Source organism: Sus scrofa, chromosome X (genome assembly GCF_054392235.1).
Source record: "Sus scrofa isolate SSC_HxYL_T2T_F1_AM1 chromosome X, Sscrofa_HxYL_maternal_Yorkshire_Landrace_v2.0, whole genome shotgun sequence".
NCBI lineage: Eukaryota > Metazoa > Chordata > Mammalia > Artiodactyla > Suidae > Sus > Sus scrofa.
This window is the reverse complement of record NC_139401.1, coordinates 60,937,223-60,955,510: the sequence shown is the minus strand read 5'-3', so window position 1 is coordinate 60,955,510 and position 18,288 is coordinate 60,937,223. Positions and strand designations below refer to the sequence as shown.

At 36.1% G+C, this 18,288-nt stretch overlaps 1 protein-coding gene across 50 annotated transcripts in view; it reads left to right on the top strand.

Moving 5' to 3' along the window:
- MTMR8 (myotubularin related protein 8) overlaps positions 1-18,288 on the top strand; it is a 143,341-nt gene that overhangs the window by 89,303 nt on the left and 35,750 nt on the right. For 11 of the 50 annotated variants that reach the window (XR_014835115.1, XR_014835114.1, XR_014835103.1 and 8 more), the window contains one exon: positions 1,899-1,958. The exons of 33 other annotated variants lie outside the window; for them this stretch is intronic. Coding sequence is in view for 1 of the 17 variants with exons in the window: in XM_085007244.1 (XP_084863370.1) it covers positions 1,899-1,935 (37 nt within the window). In the remaining 16 variants the exon portion in view is untranslated. Of the gene's footprint in view, positions 1-1,898; positions 1,959-4,980; positions 5,029-5,338; positions 5,372-7,142; positions 7,282-13,042; positions 13,216-14,436; positions 17,198-18,288 lie in introns of those variants that run through there. 6 more of the 50 variants (XR_014835099.1, XR_014835111.1, XR_014835102.1 and 3 more) reach the window with 5 other exon arrangements.

Here is an 18,288-nt window from a genome sequence, read left to right as displayed (position 1 = left end):
TTTGCATCTCTTCTTGTTTAAATTTTATATCTTGTATCTCTTTGGTCAGTGTTTCCTGTAAGTTACCCATCTTTGCCTCCAGTTTATTCCCAAAGTCTTGCATCATCTTCAGCATCAACAATCTAAAGTCTTTTTCCTGGAGGCTAAGAATCTCCTCATTGCTTAGCTGATTTTCTGGGTTTTTTCCTTTCTCCCTCATCTGAGTTATAGTTCTCTGTCTTCATTTTTATAGGTTTTTGGTGTGGTGGCCTTCTTACAGATAACAGAGTTGTAGCCTCTCTTACTTCTGGTGTCTGCCCCCCTTGAGGCTGAAGTTGGTATAGGGGCTTGCTGTAGGCTTCCTGATGGGAGGGGCTGATGCCTGCCCACTGGTAGGTGGAGCTGATTCTAATCCCTCTGTTGGGTGGGGCTTAGTCTCTGGATGGGATTAGAGGCATCTGTGTGCCTAAGGGGTCTTTAGGCAGCCCTTTACTGAGGGGTGGGGTTGTGATCCCACTTGGATTGTTGTTTGCCCTGGGGCTTCTCAGCACTGACTAACAGGTGGGGCCAGATTTTCCCAAAATTGCCCCCTCCAGAGAAAGGCAGCTGCTGAATATTCCCGAGAGTTTTGCCTTCAATGTCCCTCCCTCACAACAAACCACATTCACCCCTGTTTTCCCAGGATGTCCTCCAAGAACTGCAGTCAGGCTTGACCCAGATTCCCATGGAGACTTTGCTTTGCCCTGGGATCCAGTGCACATGAAAGTCCGTGTGTGCCTTTTAAGAATGGGGTCTCCGTTTCCCCTGTTCCTGTGGAGCTCCTGCACACAAGCCCCACTGGCCTTCAATGCCAGATGCTCCAGGGGCTCTTTCTCCCAGTGCCAGATCCCCACATGTGAGGGTTTGATGTGGGGCTCAGAACTCTCACTCCTGTAGGTGAATCTCTCTCTGTGAACCAGTTAGTTTTCAGTCTGTGGAGCTTCCCACCTGGGAGGTATGTGGTTGTTTATATCGCAAAATCACCCCTCCTACCTCTTGATGTGGCCTCCTCTTGTTTGTCTGGGGTAGGGTATCTTTTTTAAGGTTTCCAGTCCATTTGGGTGGGGATTGCTCAGCTTTTATTTGTGAATTTTGTTGTTTTTAGGAGAGAAGTTGAGCTCCAGTCTTCTTTTTTAATGACTGCATTTACAGCTATAAATTTCCCTCTTAGCAGTACTTTCTATATTGTGTTTTTGTTTATACCCATCCCAAAGTATTTTTTAATTTGAATTTCAGATAAAAAAGAATTTATTTACAAAGCTTGGATATGTCACTTAAATGCATTTAAAGACAATTCTAAAATATATACAGAAATGATTTGAAAGTTATAGTTAAAAATTAAATATAAGAAGTGGTGAATTGGGGAGTTCAAGACACAGCTTCCCTCACCTCCCCCAGTGTCATCCTCACCCAGGTGATGCATCCTGGGCATCTTTTCTCCCATGCAGGCTCCAGGAGGCAGTCAGTTAAATCACTTTATTCCTTACAAGTCTGTGGGATAGATTCTAAGAAGGAGGGTGTGTGGATTGAAGGGAATGTGGGCATTTAATTCATTAATAGGTGATACCAGATTGGCTCCAGGTGTATTTTCTTGAGCCTAACCTTCTCCTGGGGTGGGGGTACCTGTTTCTCTCTCTCTTCGCAGGCAGAGCCTGATTTCCCAGCCATCTCCCTTTTCTTACTTCCTTCAGGAAAAAGGCCCACCCTTTTTACCTGACCCTTTTCATCAGCAATTTAGGGTTTTGACCAGTGCTGTGCTGAGGTACATTGGAGCCTGATGTAATGGGTTGTATACGTGCTTCCCCTTTCCCACTTTTTGTTCTCTATGTCTATGTGTTTGTCTTGTTTTGTTTGTTCATTGTTCTCTTTATTCCACGTAGGAGTGAAATCACACGGTATTTGTCTTTCTCGAGCTGACTTATTTCACTTGGCATAAACAGGTAAGATCCATCCATGTTGTTGCTAATGGAAAGATTGTATCTTTTTATGGCTGAGTGGTATTCCATTGTGTATTGTTTATGTCTATGTGTGTATGTGTGTATGACATCTTCATTCATCTGTCAGTGAGCACTTAGATTGTTTCCATACCTAGGCTATTACAAATAATGCTGCAATAAACATAGGGGGCATGTATCTTTTCAAATTATTATTTTCATATTTTTTGGATGACTATCCAGAAGTAGAATAGCTGGACAGTATGATATTTCTGTTCTTAATTTTTTGAAGAATCTCCATGCTGTCCTCCATACTGGCTGCATCAATTTACATTGCACAAGGGTTCCCTTTTCTCTACTTCCTTTCCACCACTTGTTATTTCTTGCCAAAATGTACTAGCCATTCTAATGGGCACGAGTTGATATATAGTGGTTTTGATTTGCATTTCCCTAATAATTAGTGATGTTGAACATCTTTTCATGTGCCCATAGGCCACCTCTATATCTTCTTTGGAATATCTATTCAGATCCTTTTCCCTTTTTTTTAAAATTAGGTTGTCTGTTTTGTGGTTGAGTTGTATGAGTTCTTTATATATTTTGGCCCCTTATCAGATCATATACATGATTTGCAAATGACTTCTCTCATTTGGTAGCTTGTCCTTTCATTTTGCTGATGATTTCCTTTATAGTGTACAGAAGGCTTTTAGTTTGATATATTCCCATTTATTTATTTTTTCTTTTGTTTCCCTTGCCTTGGGGGAAATATCCAGAAAGATATTGCCAAGACCAGTGTCAAAGGGTGTACTGCCTGTTTTCTTCTAGAGGTCTTATGGGTTTCAGTTCTTATATTCAAGTATTTAATACATTTTGAGTTGATTTTTGTGTATGGTATGAGATAGTGGGTCTAGTTTTTCTTTCTTTTTTTTGCATATAGATTATCTAATTTTCCTAACACCATTTAATGAAGAGACTATCCTTTATCCATTGTGTGTTCTTTGCTCCTTTGTGATAAATTAATTGTCTGTATATGTATGGGTTTAGTTCTGTGAACTCAATTCTGTTGCACTGACCCTGTCTGTTTCTTTTATTCTGCCAATACTATACTCTTGATATTATATCTTTGTGATATACTCTGAAATCTGGGAGGGTGATACCTCCAGTTTGTTCTTTTTACTCAAGATTTTCTCTTTTTTTTGCTATTCAAGGTATTTTAAGGATCTACATAAATTTTAGGATGTTCTATTTCTATGAAAAATGATATCAGTACAATTCCTATCAAAATCCCTTGTTAAATTTATTCCTAGGTATTCTATAGATAAAATCACGTCACACACAGTGTTTTTTTTTATTTTCCTTTTGTAAATGCTCTGACCTATGTTGAATAAGGGTGGCAAGAGTGGGCATCCTTCTCTTGTTCTTGATCTTAAAGGTATAGCTTTCAGTTTTCATTGCTGAGTATGATATTAGCTGTGAGTTTGTCATACATGGCTTTTATTATGTTGAGGTACATTCATTCTATACCATTTTATTGAGAGTTTTTATCATAAATTGGTATCGAACCATGTCAAATGCTTTCTCTGCATCTCTTGAAATGATCATATGATTTTATCCTTCATCTTGCTGATGTGGCATATAATATTGATTGATTTTTGAATGCTAAACCATACTTGCATCCCTGGAATAAACCCCACTTGATCAAGTTGACTCATTTTAATGTATTTTTGTATATGCCTTGTTAATATTTTAACAATTTTTGCATCTATGGTCATTAGAGATACTGACCTATACTCTTTTTCAGTTGCCCTTGTCTGGTTTTCATATCAGGTAGTATAGAGTTCATAAAATGAATTGGGAAATGTTCCCTCCTGTTCAGTCTTTGGAAGAGTTTGAGAAGGGTAGGCATTTGGTTTTTTTTTTTTTTTATGGCCACGCCCTTGGCATTTGGAAGTTGCTGGGCCAGGGATTGAATTTGAGCCTGAAGTTGTGACCTCTGCCACACTTGCAGCAACACCAGATCCTTTGACCCACTGCACTGGGCTGGGGATCAGACCTGCACCTCCACAGTGACCCAAGCCACTGCAGTTGGATTCTTAACCCACCATGCCACAGCAGGAACTCTCTTGGTTGTGTTTCCTGAGGAGGTTTTTGATTACTGTTTCAATCTCCTTACTAGTGATCTGTCTTTTCAGGTTTTCTATTTCTTCATTATTCAGTCCCGGAAGGTTGTATGATTCTAAACATTTATCCATTTTTTAAGGTGTCTAATTTTTTGCTGTCTAACTATTCACAGTATTCACTTATAATCTTTTGTATTTCTGTGATATCCATTGTAATTACTTCTCTTTTGTTTTTAATTTTATTTAGCTATGCCTTCTCTCTTTTTTCTTTGTGAGTTAAGCTAAAAGTTGGTCAATTTTATCTTTTCAAAGAACAAGCTCTTAGTTTTTTGATGTTTACTATTGTCTGTTTAATCTCTATTTCTTTTATTTCTGCTCTGATCCTTATTAATTCCTTCCTTCTACTGACTTTGGGCTTTATTTATTGTTCATTTTCTAGTTCTTTTAGGTTTAAGGTTAGGTTGTTGTTTTGAGATTTTTCTTGTAACTTGAGGTAGGCCTGTATTGCTATAGACTTCCCTCTTACTACCACTTTTGCTGCTTCCATAGATATTGGTATGCCATATTTTCATTGTAATTTGTCTTCAGGTATTTTTTATTTCTTCTGTAATTTCTTCATTGATCCAATATTTGTTTAGTAATATGTTTTTTACTTTCCACATATTTGTGATTTTTTCCCAGCTTATTAAATCTTATAGTTGATTTCTGATTCTATATGCTACTGTGATCAGAAAAGAGGCTTGATATGATTTTAGGCTTCTGAAATTTATTGAAACTTGTTTTGTGTCCCAGCATATGACATTGTTGAGAATGTTCCATGTGAACTTGAAAAGAATCTTTATTCTGTTGCATTTAGAAGCAATGTTCTGTACAAATATATCAGATCAACCTGGTCTAATGTTTCCTTTAAGGCTGCTGTTTCTTTGAAAACTTTCTGCCCGGATGATATGTCCATTGATGTAAGTGGAGTGGTAAAGTCCCCTACAATTATTGCGTTGCCTTCTGTGTACCCCTTTAGGTCTGTTAATAATTGCTTTATGTATTTTGATGCTCCTTAACATGGTACATAAATATTAATAATTGTTATGTCTTCTTGATGAATTGTACCCTTTGTCATTATGTACTGTCCATCTTTGTCTCTTGTTACATTTTTTGGCACTAAGTCTATTTGTCTGATATGGCATAAGTACACTCGCTTTTTTTTGGGAGGGTGACACTTTTTGGAGGCTGATGCTTTTTGCTTAACTTTGAGCTTGTGTTTTTCTTTAGAAACGAGACGAGTCTCCTGGAAGCAGTGTATAGGTGTGTCTTGTTTTTTTGTTTGTTTGTTTTTTGTTCATCTAGCCACTCTATATCCCTCTCTTTTTTTTATAGCTGTACCCATGGCAAATAGAAGTTCCCAGGCCAGGGATTGAATCCGAGCCACAGCTTTGACATAGGTCTCAGCTGCAGCAATGCTAGATCTTTTAACCCATTGCCTTGGGGCAGAGATCAAACCTGTACCTCTGCAGTGACCTGAACCACTGCAGTCAAATCCTTAAGCCACGGCACCACCACAGGAACTCCCACTTTGTACATTTGATTGCTGAATTCAGTCAGTTTATATTTAGGGCGATTATTGCTATGGAAGGCTTAATACCACCATATGATTTTTTTTATGGTTGATGTATATCTCCATTGTTTATTTTTCCTTATGCTTCTGTCTGCTATTTTAGTTTGGTGGCTTTCTATGATGTTTTTCTCAGTTCCCTCTTTTATGTTTTGTGCTCTGCTCTAGATTTGTGTTTTGTGATTACCATAAGGTTTATGTAAAGTATCTCTTAAGTAAAGTATCCTTTTTCTCCTGATAATATCTTATCTTCATTTTTCTATACTATTCTATCCTTTTCCTCCTTCCCTTTTGTATCTGTGTTGTCTCCAATTATTCTTTTATGTTATGAGTTAGTTACTAACATCCTATTTTAATACAGAGTTGTTTTCTGAGTCTGTTTGTCACTTTACTCAATGTGAAGGTCATATAGTAGTCATACAACGTCATATAGAAGTTCTATTTTTATATTTTTGAGAAATATCCATACCGTTTATATAGTAGCTGTTTGAATTTACATTCCCACCAACAGTTTACAAGGGTTCCTCTTTCTCGACATCCTTGCCAACATTTGTTATTTGTGTTCTTTTTGAATTCTGATGTATTTACATCTTTTGACTCTTCTGACATGTGTGAAGTGATATCTCATTTTGGTTTTGATTTGCACTTCCCTGATGATTTGCAGCGTTGAGCATCTTTTCATGTGCCTGTTGACCACCTGCATTTCCTCTTTGGAAAAATGGCTATTTAGTTCCTCTGCCCATTTTTCAATTGGGTTGTTTGTTTTTTAATGTTGAGTTGTATGTGCTATTTATATATTTTGGATATTAAACCATAATCAGTCATATCATTTGCAAATGTTTTCTCCCATTCAGTAGGTTGTCTTTTCCTTTTGTTGATGGTTTCCTTTGCTGTGTAAAAGCTTTTAAGTTTTATTAGGTCCTATTTGTTGATTTTGCTTTTATGTTCTTTGTTTGAGAGGCTATTTCCCAGAAAATCCTGCCACAATTTGTGTCAAAATGATCTGCCTATGTTTTCTTCAGGAGTTTTATGGGTTTTAGTTGTATATTTAGGTCTTTAATCAATTTCGAGTTTATTTTTATTTATGGTGTTAGAGAGTCTTCTAATTTCATTCTTTTACATGTAGCTGTCCAATATTCCCAGCAGTAGTTCCTGAAGATACTGTCTTTTTTTCCATTGTATATACCTGCCTCCATTGCTGTATATTAGTTGACCATAGATGTGTAGGTTTATTACTGGAATATCTATTCTGTTCTATTGATCTATTTATGTTTGTGACAGTACTGTACTGTATCGATTACTGTAGCACCACAGTAAAGTCTGAAGTCAGGGAGAATGATTTCTCCAGCTCTGTTCTTTCTCAAGATTGTTCTGGCTATTCAAGATCTTTTATTTTTTCATAGAATTTTAAAAATTATTTGTCCATAGAATTTTTAAAATTATTTGCCCTTTGTATTTTGACAGAGATCGTGTTGAATTTGTAGAATTTGTAAATTGCCTTGGGTCATTTCAGAAATGTAATTCTCCCAATCCATGAAGAACAGTACATCTTTCTGTTTGTGTCATCTTCAGTTTCTTTCATCAGTGTCTTATTTTTTTCCAGGTAATTTTTTCCAGGTATAGATATTTTACCCCCTTAGGTAGATTTATTCCTAGGTATTTTATTCTTTCTGATGCAATTATAAATGAGATTGTTTCCTTAATTTCTTTTTCTGATACTTTGTTGTTAAGGTATAGAAATGTAATAGATTTCTTTATATTAATTTTGTATCATACAACTTTATAAAATTCATTGATAGGCTATAGTAGGTTTTTTTCTGTTGGCGTCTTTAGAGTTTTTATATATAGCATGATGTCATTTGCAAACAGTGCAAGTTTTACTTCTTCCTTTCCAATTTTGATTCTTTTTTCTTTTTCTTGTTTATTTGCTGTGGCTTGGAATTCCTGTGTGGAATAAAAGTATTGGAAGTGGCATCCCTGACTTATTCCTAATCTTAGAAGTAATGCTTTCAGCTTTTGACCATTGAATATGATTGCTAGTGCCCTTGTCATATATTTCCTTTATTATATTAAGGTGTGTTCCCTTTATATAAACTTTGATGAAAGTTTTTATCATGAATGGAAGTTGATTCTCCCCCAAAGCTTTTTCTTTATCTGTTGAACTGATCAAATGCTTTTTTTATTCTTCATTTTGTTAATGTGATATATCACAGTGATTGACTAAATTTTGAAAAATCTTTGCATACCTGAAATGAATCTCACTTGATCATGGCTTATGATCCTTTTGATATATTGGTGGACACAGTTTGCTAATATTTTGTTGAGAATTTTTACATGTATTTTCATCAGTGATACTGGCCTGTACTTACCTTTTTTGTGATATCTTTGTCTAGTTTTGGTATCAGTGTGATGCTGGCCCTGTATAATGAATTCAGAAGCATTCCTTCCTCTACAATTTTTTTGTAATAATTTAAGGAGATATGTTAATTCTTCTCTAAATGTTTGGTAGAATTCATCTGTTAAGCCACATGGTTCTTCAGTTTTGTTTATTGAGTATTTTTATTATTGATTAAATTTTATTACTAGTAATGGGTCTGCTTTTATTTTCTATTTCTTGCTGGTTCAGTCTTGGGAGATTGTACATTTCTTGGAATTTGCCCTTTGTTTCTAAGTTGTCCATTTTATTAGTGTATAATTGCTCATGATAATCACTTGCCTTTGTATTTCACTGATGTCGATTGTGAATTCTTATTTTTGATCTCTTATTTTCTTTATTTGGGCCCTCTATTATTTTTTTCTTGATGAGCCTGGCAAGGGTTTTTAAGTTTTGTTTATCTTCTCCAAGAACCAGCTCTTATTTGCATTGATCATTTAAATTGTTTCTTAGTGTCTATTTCATTTATTTCCACCATGATAATTATGCTTTCTTTCCTTCTATTAACTTTATTTTGTTCTTCTTGTTCTAGTTATTTTAGGTGTGAGTTTATTTGAGATTTTTCTTATTTCCTGAGTTAAGCTTGTATTGCTTTAAATGTCCTTCTTATAACTGCTTTTGCTGCATCTCATTTTTCTGTTTGTTTATTTATGTATTTACTTATTTATTTAGTCATTCTTTTATTTTTATGGCCACACCTGCAGCATATGGAAGTTCCCAGGCGAGGGAACTGTATCAGAGTTGTAGTTGTGGCACAGATCACAGCCATGACAACACCAGATCCAAGCCATATCTGTGACCTAGAGCACAGCTTGCAGCAGTGCCAGATCATTAACCCACTGAATGAGACCAAGTATCAAACCCACATCCTCATGAAACAATGTCGGGTCCTTAACCTACTCAGCTACAACAGGAACTTTTTTGGATCATTGTGTTTTTTATTTTATTTGTTTCCTGGTACTTTTTTTCATTTCCTGTATGATTTCTTCAGTGATCCTTTGGTAATTTGGTAGCATATGTTTAGCTTCCATATTTTTGTGTGTGTTTTTCAGGTTTCCTTTTTCTTTTTAGGGCTGCACCTGCAGCATATGGAACTTCCCAGGCTAGGGGTTGAATCAGAGCTACAGCTGTGGGCCTATACCACAGCCATAGCAATGAGGGATCCAAGCCATATTTGCAACCTACACCACAGCTCACAGCAACATTAGATCCTAACCCACCGAGTGAGGCCAGGGATTGAACTTGCACCCTCATGGATACTAGTCAGATTCATTTCCATGGCAATAAAAGGAGAACCCCCCAGCAGGGTTTTTTTGTTTGTTTGTCTTTGTTTTTGTTTTGTTTTGGTAGTTGATTTCTAGTCTCATAGCTTTGTCGTTCAAAAAGATGGTTTCAAATTTTAATATTTACCAGTGCTTGTTTTGTGGCATAGTATGTGTTCTATCCTTGAAAATGTTCCATGTGACCTTGAAAAAATGTACATGGTGCTGCTTTTGCATGGTGTTAAGTCCATTTGGTATACTCTGTCACTTAAAGTCAGTGTTTCCTAATTGATTATCTGTCTGAATGACATGTCCATTGATGGAAGTTGGGTCGTGGTGGGGTTTTCAAATTCCTTACAGTTATTGTGATGTGGTTAATTTCTCCCTGTTTGTCTGTTAATATTTCCCTTATGTATTTAGGTGCTCCTATGTTGAGTACATATATATTTATAATTATTATATTTCTTTGACCCCTTGATCATTATGTAATGGCCTTCTTTGTCTCTTGTAATAGTTTTTATTTTAAAGTCTGTTTTGTGTGATACATTTATTACCACTCTTGCATTCTTTTGATTTCAATTTGTACAGAATACCTTTATCCATCCCCTCACTTTCAGTTTACGTTTTTTCTTTAGATCTGAAGTGTGAGTCTTTTTGTAGGTAGCATATATACACATCTTGTATTTGTATTCATTCAGCTAATCTGTGTCTTTTAAATTGAGCTTTTAGTGTCTATTTAAAGTAATTATTGATATGTATGTTCTCATTGCCATTTTGTTAATCTTTTTGGCATTGCTTTTGTAAGTCTTTTGTGTCCCTTCTTTGTCTTTTGTTCTCTTCTTATTTGGTAACTGTCTTTAGTGTTGCATTTAGATTCCTTTCTCTATTTTTGTGTAGATTTTTTATAGATTTTAGGTTTGTGTTTCCCATATAGCAATCTATCTATATACATGATTGTTTTAAGTTACTAACCTCTTAATTTCAAATACATTTTAACAACCCTGGATTTGTCTTCTCCTCTTCTCACAATTACTGTTTATTTTTATTTTTTTATTTTATAATTATTTTTATTTTTTTCATTATAGCATATTTTGCATCTAATTTTTTTGTGCATTCCTTAACTGCTTATTGTGGATGTAGATGATTTTACTACTTGTATCTTTTAAACTTCCTACAAGCTTTGTGTATGGATGATTTCCTACCTTTGCTGAATGTTTGTCTTTCTTTTTTTTCGGTAAGGACTTACGTAAATTTATTTTTTATTGTCTATGGTTTTTATTTATTTTTAATGAATTTTTATTTTTTCCATTATAGTTTACAGTGTTCTGTCAATTTTCTGCTGTACAGCAAAGTGACCCAGCCACACAGATATATATATATGTGTGTGTGTGTGTATGTATTCTTTTTGTCACATCCTCCATCATACTCCATCACAAGGGACTAGCTATAGTTCCCAGTGCTATACAGCAGGATCTCATTGCTTATCCATTCCAAATGAAGTAGTTTGCATCAGTTAACCCTGTATGTTTTTCTTTCTAATGAGCTTTTTCTTTAATAATTTTTATGTTTCTAGTTGTAGCCTTTTCTTTTCCTTGTAGAGAAGTTTCTTTACCATTTCTTGTAAAGCTGAACTTTTTTCACTTTTGCTTGTCTATACAGCTTTTTATCTCTCCATCAATTCTGGGTGAGAGCTTTCCTAGTTAGATAATTCTTGGTTGTAGATTTTGACCTTTCATCACTTTAAATATATTGTGCTACTCCCTTCTGACCAGCAGAGTTTTTGCTGAAAAGTCAACTGATAGTCTTATAAAAGAGTTCCTTTATATGATATTTGTGGCTTTTCCCTTACTGTTTCTAATATTCTCTCTTTGTCTTTAGTTTTTTTCCATTTTAATTATAATGTGTCTTTGTGTGTTTCTCTTTGAGTTAATCTTGTACAGGACTCTGTGCTTCCTGGGTTGGATGTCTGTTTTCCTTCTCAGGTTAGTGAAGTTTTCAGCTATTATATTTTCAAATATGTTCTGAGCCCCTTTCTATCCTCTCTTTCTGGGACACCTATAATGTAAATATTAGTGCATTTTGTGTTGTTATAGGGGTCAAACTTTTCTCATTTCATTTCCTTCTTTTTCTTACTTTTCTCTTAAGCATAAGTAATTTCTGCTACTTTGTCATCCAGCTTCCTAATCCATTACTTTCTATCATTTAGTCTACTGTTGCTTCTGTCTAGTGTCTTTTCATTTCAGTTATTGTGTTTTTCATCCCTGGTTGTTCTATATATTTTCTAACTCTTTGTTAAAACTTCTAACTTCCCACTCTGTGCATCCATTTTTCTCCCAAGTTCTTTTATCATCTTGTTGATCACTATCCTATACTCTTTCTCATGTAGATTACCTATCCTCACTTCACATAGTTCTTCTTCTAACATTTTACTTTGTTTCTTTGTTTGGAACATGTTCTTCTGTAACCTCATTTATCCCCAGTTGCTGTTGTTATTTTTATGTGTCTGGTGTGTTGGTTACATTCCTACTCTTAGAAAAGTGGCCTTTTGTGGGAATTGTGGTATACACCCCAGCAGCATACTCCCTTTGGGTCACCCAAGATGTATGCCTTAGGGGTTCCTGCTATGAGAGCTTTGTGGGTCCTTCTTTTTTGGTATGCTGACTGTGTGGGCAATCTGGTAAATTTGGTTGGCTCCCAGTCTGGTTGGTTGCCAAATCTTGCCTTATGCAGAGGCTGCTAGTTGGCAGGACTGAGTCGCAAGGTGGATGACTGTGGAACCGAGGGTGGTCCTGGAGCAAGTGCTGGGTTACTGGTGGGAAGAGTCAAGTTCTAGGAAACCCCAGGGGTGTTGTCTGCTAACTGGTTTGTAAAGCCAGGTCCTGGGTCTAGTACTAGCTGACTTGTAGGTGGGGCCATGTCCTAGAGTCTGCTTGCAGGGCCCAGGGCTGCCAGGGTGCTTGGGACATGTTCCTAACATCATTCAGTGTAACAGTCTGGAGTGTCCCAAATCTCCTGTCGACCTGATAGTGGGTGAGGCCAGGGCCCAGTTAGTCCCAGTATAAAATCTGGCATGCTAGTGGGAGGGCCAGGTCCACAGGATGCAGGTTTTCTCTTTTCATGTGGCTAGTAGTGGGTGAGGCTGGTCCCAAGGCTAGGGCAGGCTTATCAGTGTTGCATTGCCAGCTCATCCCAAGGTGGGGTCTTGCCTGCTGGTAGGTGTACCCAGTACACAAGCTACAGTACTATAGTTTTCTTGTTTCATGTCTGCCCCCGATGGGTGAAGCTGGTCCAGAGGTTACTACAGGCTCCCTGGAGGACAGGTCCCTCCAGGGAATTCTGGGAGATTTGGAATTCTGGGCCTCGTTCCTGCCAACTGGTGTGTGGAGCTGGATCCTGGACCCTCTGGTAGGCACAGCCATGTCCAGAGGTAGCTATGGGCTCAGGGGGTCTTACAGAAGCTTGTCTGCTGGTTTTTGGAGCGGTGTCCCTGCCTAGTTAGTTGATTTACCTGAGGCATTCCAGCACTGGCATCTGTAGTTTCTTGGGCAAGGGCAGGGCTAGATCCTGGGGTGAATAAGTTAGAGGGATAATTCCACATTGGCACCTTCCATCACTAGTGTCCAAAATAGGCTTTCAATAATGGCTACTTCCAGTACCTATTTCCCCAGGGTATGCTGCAATTATTCCATGCCTCTCTGGGAGACTCTCAAGATCAGCAGATCTGACCCATGCTCCTATCAAACTACTGCGTCTTCCTTGTGTCCCAGAGCATGTGAGATTTTTGTGTGAGCACCTTAAAAATGGAGTCTCTATTTCCCCCAGCTTTGTGGAATTCCTGAAGGTAAGCCCTGCTGGACTTCAAAGCCAAATATTCTGGGGCCTTGCCTTCCTAGTGCAGGACCCCCAGCTTGGGAGCCCAACACTGGGTGAGACCTCTCACTCATTTGGGAGAACCTCTATGATTATAATTGTTCTGTATGTGGGTTGCCCATCCAAGGGTATGAGATTTGACTATATTGTGACTCCACACCTCCTTTCTGTCTCAATATGTATCCTACTTTTTTAAAAAAAATGATGAATCATTAATTTACAATATTGTGTTAGTTTCAAGTGTATAGGATAGTGATTTATATATATGTGTGTGTATATGTATTATATATATATATATATATATATATATATATATATATATTTCATATCCTTTTCCATTTAGGTTATTACAAGATATTGCATATAGTTTCTTTTGCTATATAGTGAGACCTTGTTGTTTATCTATTTTATATATGGTAGTTTGTATATGTTAATCACAAACTCCTACTGTATTCTATCCACTTCCCCCACTATCCCCTTGGGTAACCATAAGTTGTTTTCTATGCCCGTGACTCTATTTCTGTCTTGTAAATAAGTTCATTTGTATCCGTATTTTAGATTCTACATATAAGTAATATCGTATGTTATTTGTATTCCTCTTGTTTATTACTTTATTTAGTATGATAATATCTAGGTGCATCCATGTTGCTACAAATGACATTATTTGACTCTTTTTATGGCTGAGTCATGTTCTGTTGTTTATATACCACATCTTCTTTATCCATTCATTTGTTGGTACACATTTTGTTTGATTCCATGTCTTGGCTATTGTAAATAGTGCTGCTATGAATATTAGGGTGTATATATTTTTTCACATTAGAGTTTTCTTTGTATATATGCCCACAATGGAATTACAGGATCATATGCTAAGTATATTTTTAGTTTTTAAGGAGCCTCCATAATGTCTTACATAGTGGCTGCACCAATTTATATTCCTAACAACAGTGTAGGAAGGTTCATTTTTCTCCACACCCTCTCTGGAATTTATTATTTGTAGACTTTTAATGATGGCCATTCTGACTAGTATGAGGTGATACCTTATTGTAGTTTTGATTTGTATTATCTAATAATTAGCAATATTGAGGATTTTTTCATGTGCCTGTTGGCCATCTGTTACCCTTCTCTGGTAGTCTACTAGCTAAGCTATGGTTGCATATTTATATCTTTAATTGTAAAATATCTTTTCCTCTAGGCTCCAGACTTTTTCATCAATGGCTGTTCTGAAGATATTTGTGATTTTGTGATTACTCATAATAATTTTTATTTGCATTTCTCTAATAATCAGTGATGTTGAGCATTTTTTTCATGTGCTTGTTGGCCATCTGTATATCTTCCTTAGAGAAATGTCTATTCAGGTCTTTTGCCCATTTTTACACTGGGTTGTTGGCTTTTTTGCTGTTGAGTTGTATACGTTGTTTGTATATTTTAGAGATGAAGACTTTGTCAGTTGCATCATTTGAAACTATTCTCTCCCATTCTGTAAGTTGTCTTTTTGTTTTCTTTTTGGTTTCCTTATCTGTGCAAAAGCTTGTCAGTTTGCTTAGGTCCCATTGGTTTATTTTTTCTTTTATTTCTGTTGCTTTGGGAGACTGACCTGAGAAAATATTCATAAGGTTGATGTCAGAGTATATTTTGCCAGTGTTCTCTTCTAGGAGTTTGATGGTGTCTTGTCTTATATTTAAGTCTTTCAGCCATTTCGAGTTTGTTTTTGTGCATGGTGTGAGGGTGTGTTCCAGTTTCATTGATGTGCATGCAGCTATCCAGATTTCCCAGCAATTATTGCTGAATAGACTGTCTTTTTCCCATTTTATGTTCTTGCCTCCCTTGTCAAAGATTAATTGACCATAGGTGTCTGGGTTTATTTCTGGCTTCTCTACTCTGTTCCATTGGTCTATCTGTCTGTTTTGGTACCAGTACCACACTGTCTTGATGACTGTGGCTTTGTAATTAATGCCTGAGGTCTGGGAGAGTTATGCCTCCTGCTTGGTTTTTGTTTCTCAGGATTTCTTTGGCAATTCTGGGCCTTTTGTGGGTCCATATGAATTTTTTGATAGTTTGTTCTTGCTTGTTCTGTGAAAAATGTCATGGGTAATTTGATAGGGATTGCACTGAATCTGTAGATTGCTTTGTATAGTATGACCATTTTTACAATATTAATTTTTCCAATCCAGGAATATGAAATATCTTTCCATTTCTTTACATCTTCTTTAATTTCCTTGATTAATATTTTATAGTTCTCAGCATATAGGTCCTTTGCCTCTTTGGTAGGTGTATTCCCAGGTATTTGATTTTTTGGAACTGAATGCTCCAATCAAAATACACAGAGTGGATGATTGGATAAAAAAGGAAAAACCTTCAATCTTCTGTATTCAAGAAACTTGCCTTAGGACAAAGAACACATATAGATTGAAAGTGAGGGGGGTGAGAAAAGATATTTCATGCCAATGGACAAGACAGGAAAGCAGGAGTAGCAATACTCATATCTGACAAAATAGACTTTAAAACAAAGGCCATAAAGAAAGACAAAGTAGGACACTATTTAATGGTTAAAGGATCCATTCAGGAGGAAGATATTACAATCATCAACATATATGCCCCAAATATAGGAGCACCCAGATACATACAACAAATATTAACAGACATAAAGGAGAAATTGATGGGATTACAATCATAGTAGGAGACTTTAACACCCTACTCACATCAATGGACAGATCCTCTAGATAGAAAATCAATAAAGCATCATGATCCTTTTGCCCACTGTTCAATTGGGTTGTATTTGTGTGTGTGTGTGTGTTGAGTCATATGAGCTGGTTGTTTATTTTGGAGATTAGGCCCTTTTCAGTTGGATCATTTATGAAGATATTCTGCCATTCTACGGGTTGCCTTTTCATTTTTAATATTGTCTTTTGCTGCGAAAAAGCTCTTAATTTTACTTAGATAGCATTGGTTTATTTTTGTTTTTATTGTCATATTTTCTAGGAGGTGGATCAAAGATGTTGCTTTGATTTATATCAAAGAGCATTCTGCCTATGTCTTCCTCTAGTTTCACAGTATCTGGCCTTACGTTTAGGTCTGTAATTCTTTTTGAGTGAATTTTTGTGTATGGTGTTGGAGAATGTACTAATTTCATTCTTTTACATGAAGCTGTCCAGTTTTCCTAGCCACTTATTGAAGAGACTATCCTTCCTATACTGTACTTCCTTGCCTCCTTTGTCATAAATGATTTGACCATAGGTGCATGAGTTTATTTCTGGGCCTTTTATCCCATTCCACTGATCTATATTACTTTTTTATGCTATACCATACTGTTTTGATGACTGCGGGTTTGTAGTGTACTCTGAAACCAGGGTGCCTGATTCCTCCAGTTCCATTTTTTTTCCAATATTGCTTTGGCTATTCAGGATCTTTGTTGTTTCCATACACCTTTTTAAAATATTTTGTTCTAGTTCTGTGGAGAATGTTCCTGGTAATTTGATAAGGATTGCACTGAATCTGTAGATTGTCTTGGGTAGTATAATTATTTTGACAATACTGATTTTTCTAATCCAAGAGCATGGTCTATCTTTAACTATGTTTGTGTCATCTTTGCTTTCTTTCATCAGAATTTTACAGTTTTCAGAGTATAGTCTTGTGTCTCTTTAGGTATGTTCATTCCTAGGTTTTTTATTTTTTTGATGTGATGGTAAATGTGATGGTTTCCCTAATTTCCCTTTCTGATCTTTAATTGTTAGGATATAGAATGCAATAGATTTCTGTGTATTCATTTGTGTCTTCTTTAGTTTCTTTTTAAATTTTTAAAAATTTTATTGGGATATATTTGTCTCATACAGTTGTATTAATTTCAGGTGTATAGCAAAGTAAATCAGTTATACATATACATATATCCATTCCTTTTCAGATTCTTTTCCCATATGGGTTATTACACTGTATTGAGTAAATTTCCCTGTGACATGCAGTAGGTCCTCGTTACCCATCCATTTTATATATAGTACTGTGTATGTATCAATCCCAATTCCCTAATATTTCCCTCCCCCACATTTCCTCTTTGGTAACCATGTTTGGCTTTCAAATCTTTGACTCTGTTTCTGTTTTGTAAGGGTTTCTTTTTTTGGTATCATTTTTATTAGATTTTACATTTACTACCATTGCTTCAAAATGAATAAAATATCTAGGAATAAACCTACCTAAGATGGCAAAAGACCTGTACTCTGAAAACTATAAGACGTTGTTGAAAGAAATCAAAGAACACAAAAACAACTGCAAAGATTTAATATGTACTTGGATCGGAGTAATTAATACCATCAAAATGACCATACTGCCCAAGGCAATCTCCAGATTCAATATAATCCCTATTAAATTACCAATGGCATTTTTCACAGAACTCAATCATTTTTAAAATTTGTATGGAAACACAAAAGACCTTGAATATCCAAAGCAGTCTTGAGAAAGAAAAACGGAGCTCTAGGCTCCCCAACTTCAAACTATACTACAAAGCTACAGTTATCAATGTTACTGGAATAAAACAGACATATAGATCAGTGGAATAGGACAGAAAGCCCCAAAATAAACCCACACACATACAGTCAATTAATCTACAACAAAGAGTCAAGAATATAGAATGGAGAAAAGACAGTGTCTTCAATAAGTGGTTCTGGGAAAACTGGACAGCTACATGTATAAGAATGAAATTAGAATACTCTCTAACATCAGGATTTCTTTAACCAATGATTTTTAACTTTGTTTTTTTTATGTAATTTTTATTTTTTCCACTATAGCTGATTTACAGTGTTCTGTCAATTTTCCACTGCACAGCAAGGTGACCCAGTTTCACATACATGTATACATTCTTTTTTCTCACATTACCATGCTCCATCACAAGTGACCAGACATAGTTCCCAGTGCTGTACAGCAGGACCCCATTGCTTATCCATTCCAAAGGCTATAGTTTGCATCTATTTACCCCAAAGTCTCTGACCTCCTTGGTTGAATTCATTCTTAAATATGTTATTCTTTTTGATGTTATTGTATGTGGAATTGTTTTCTT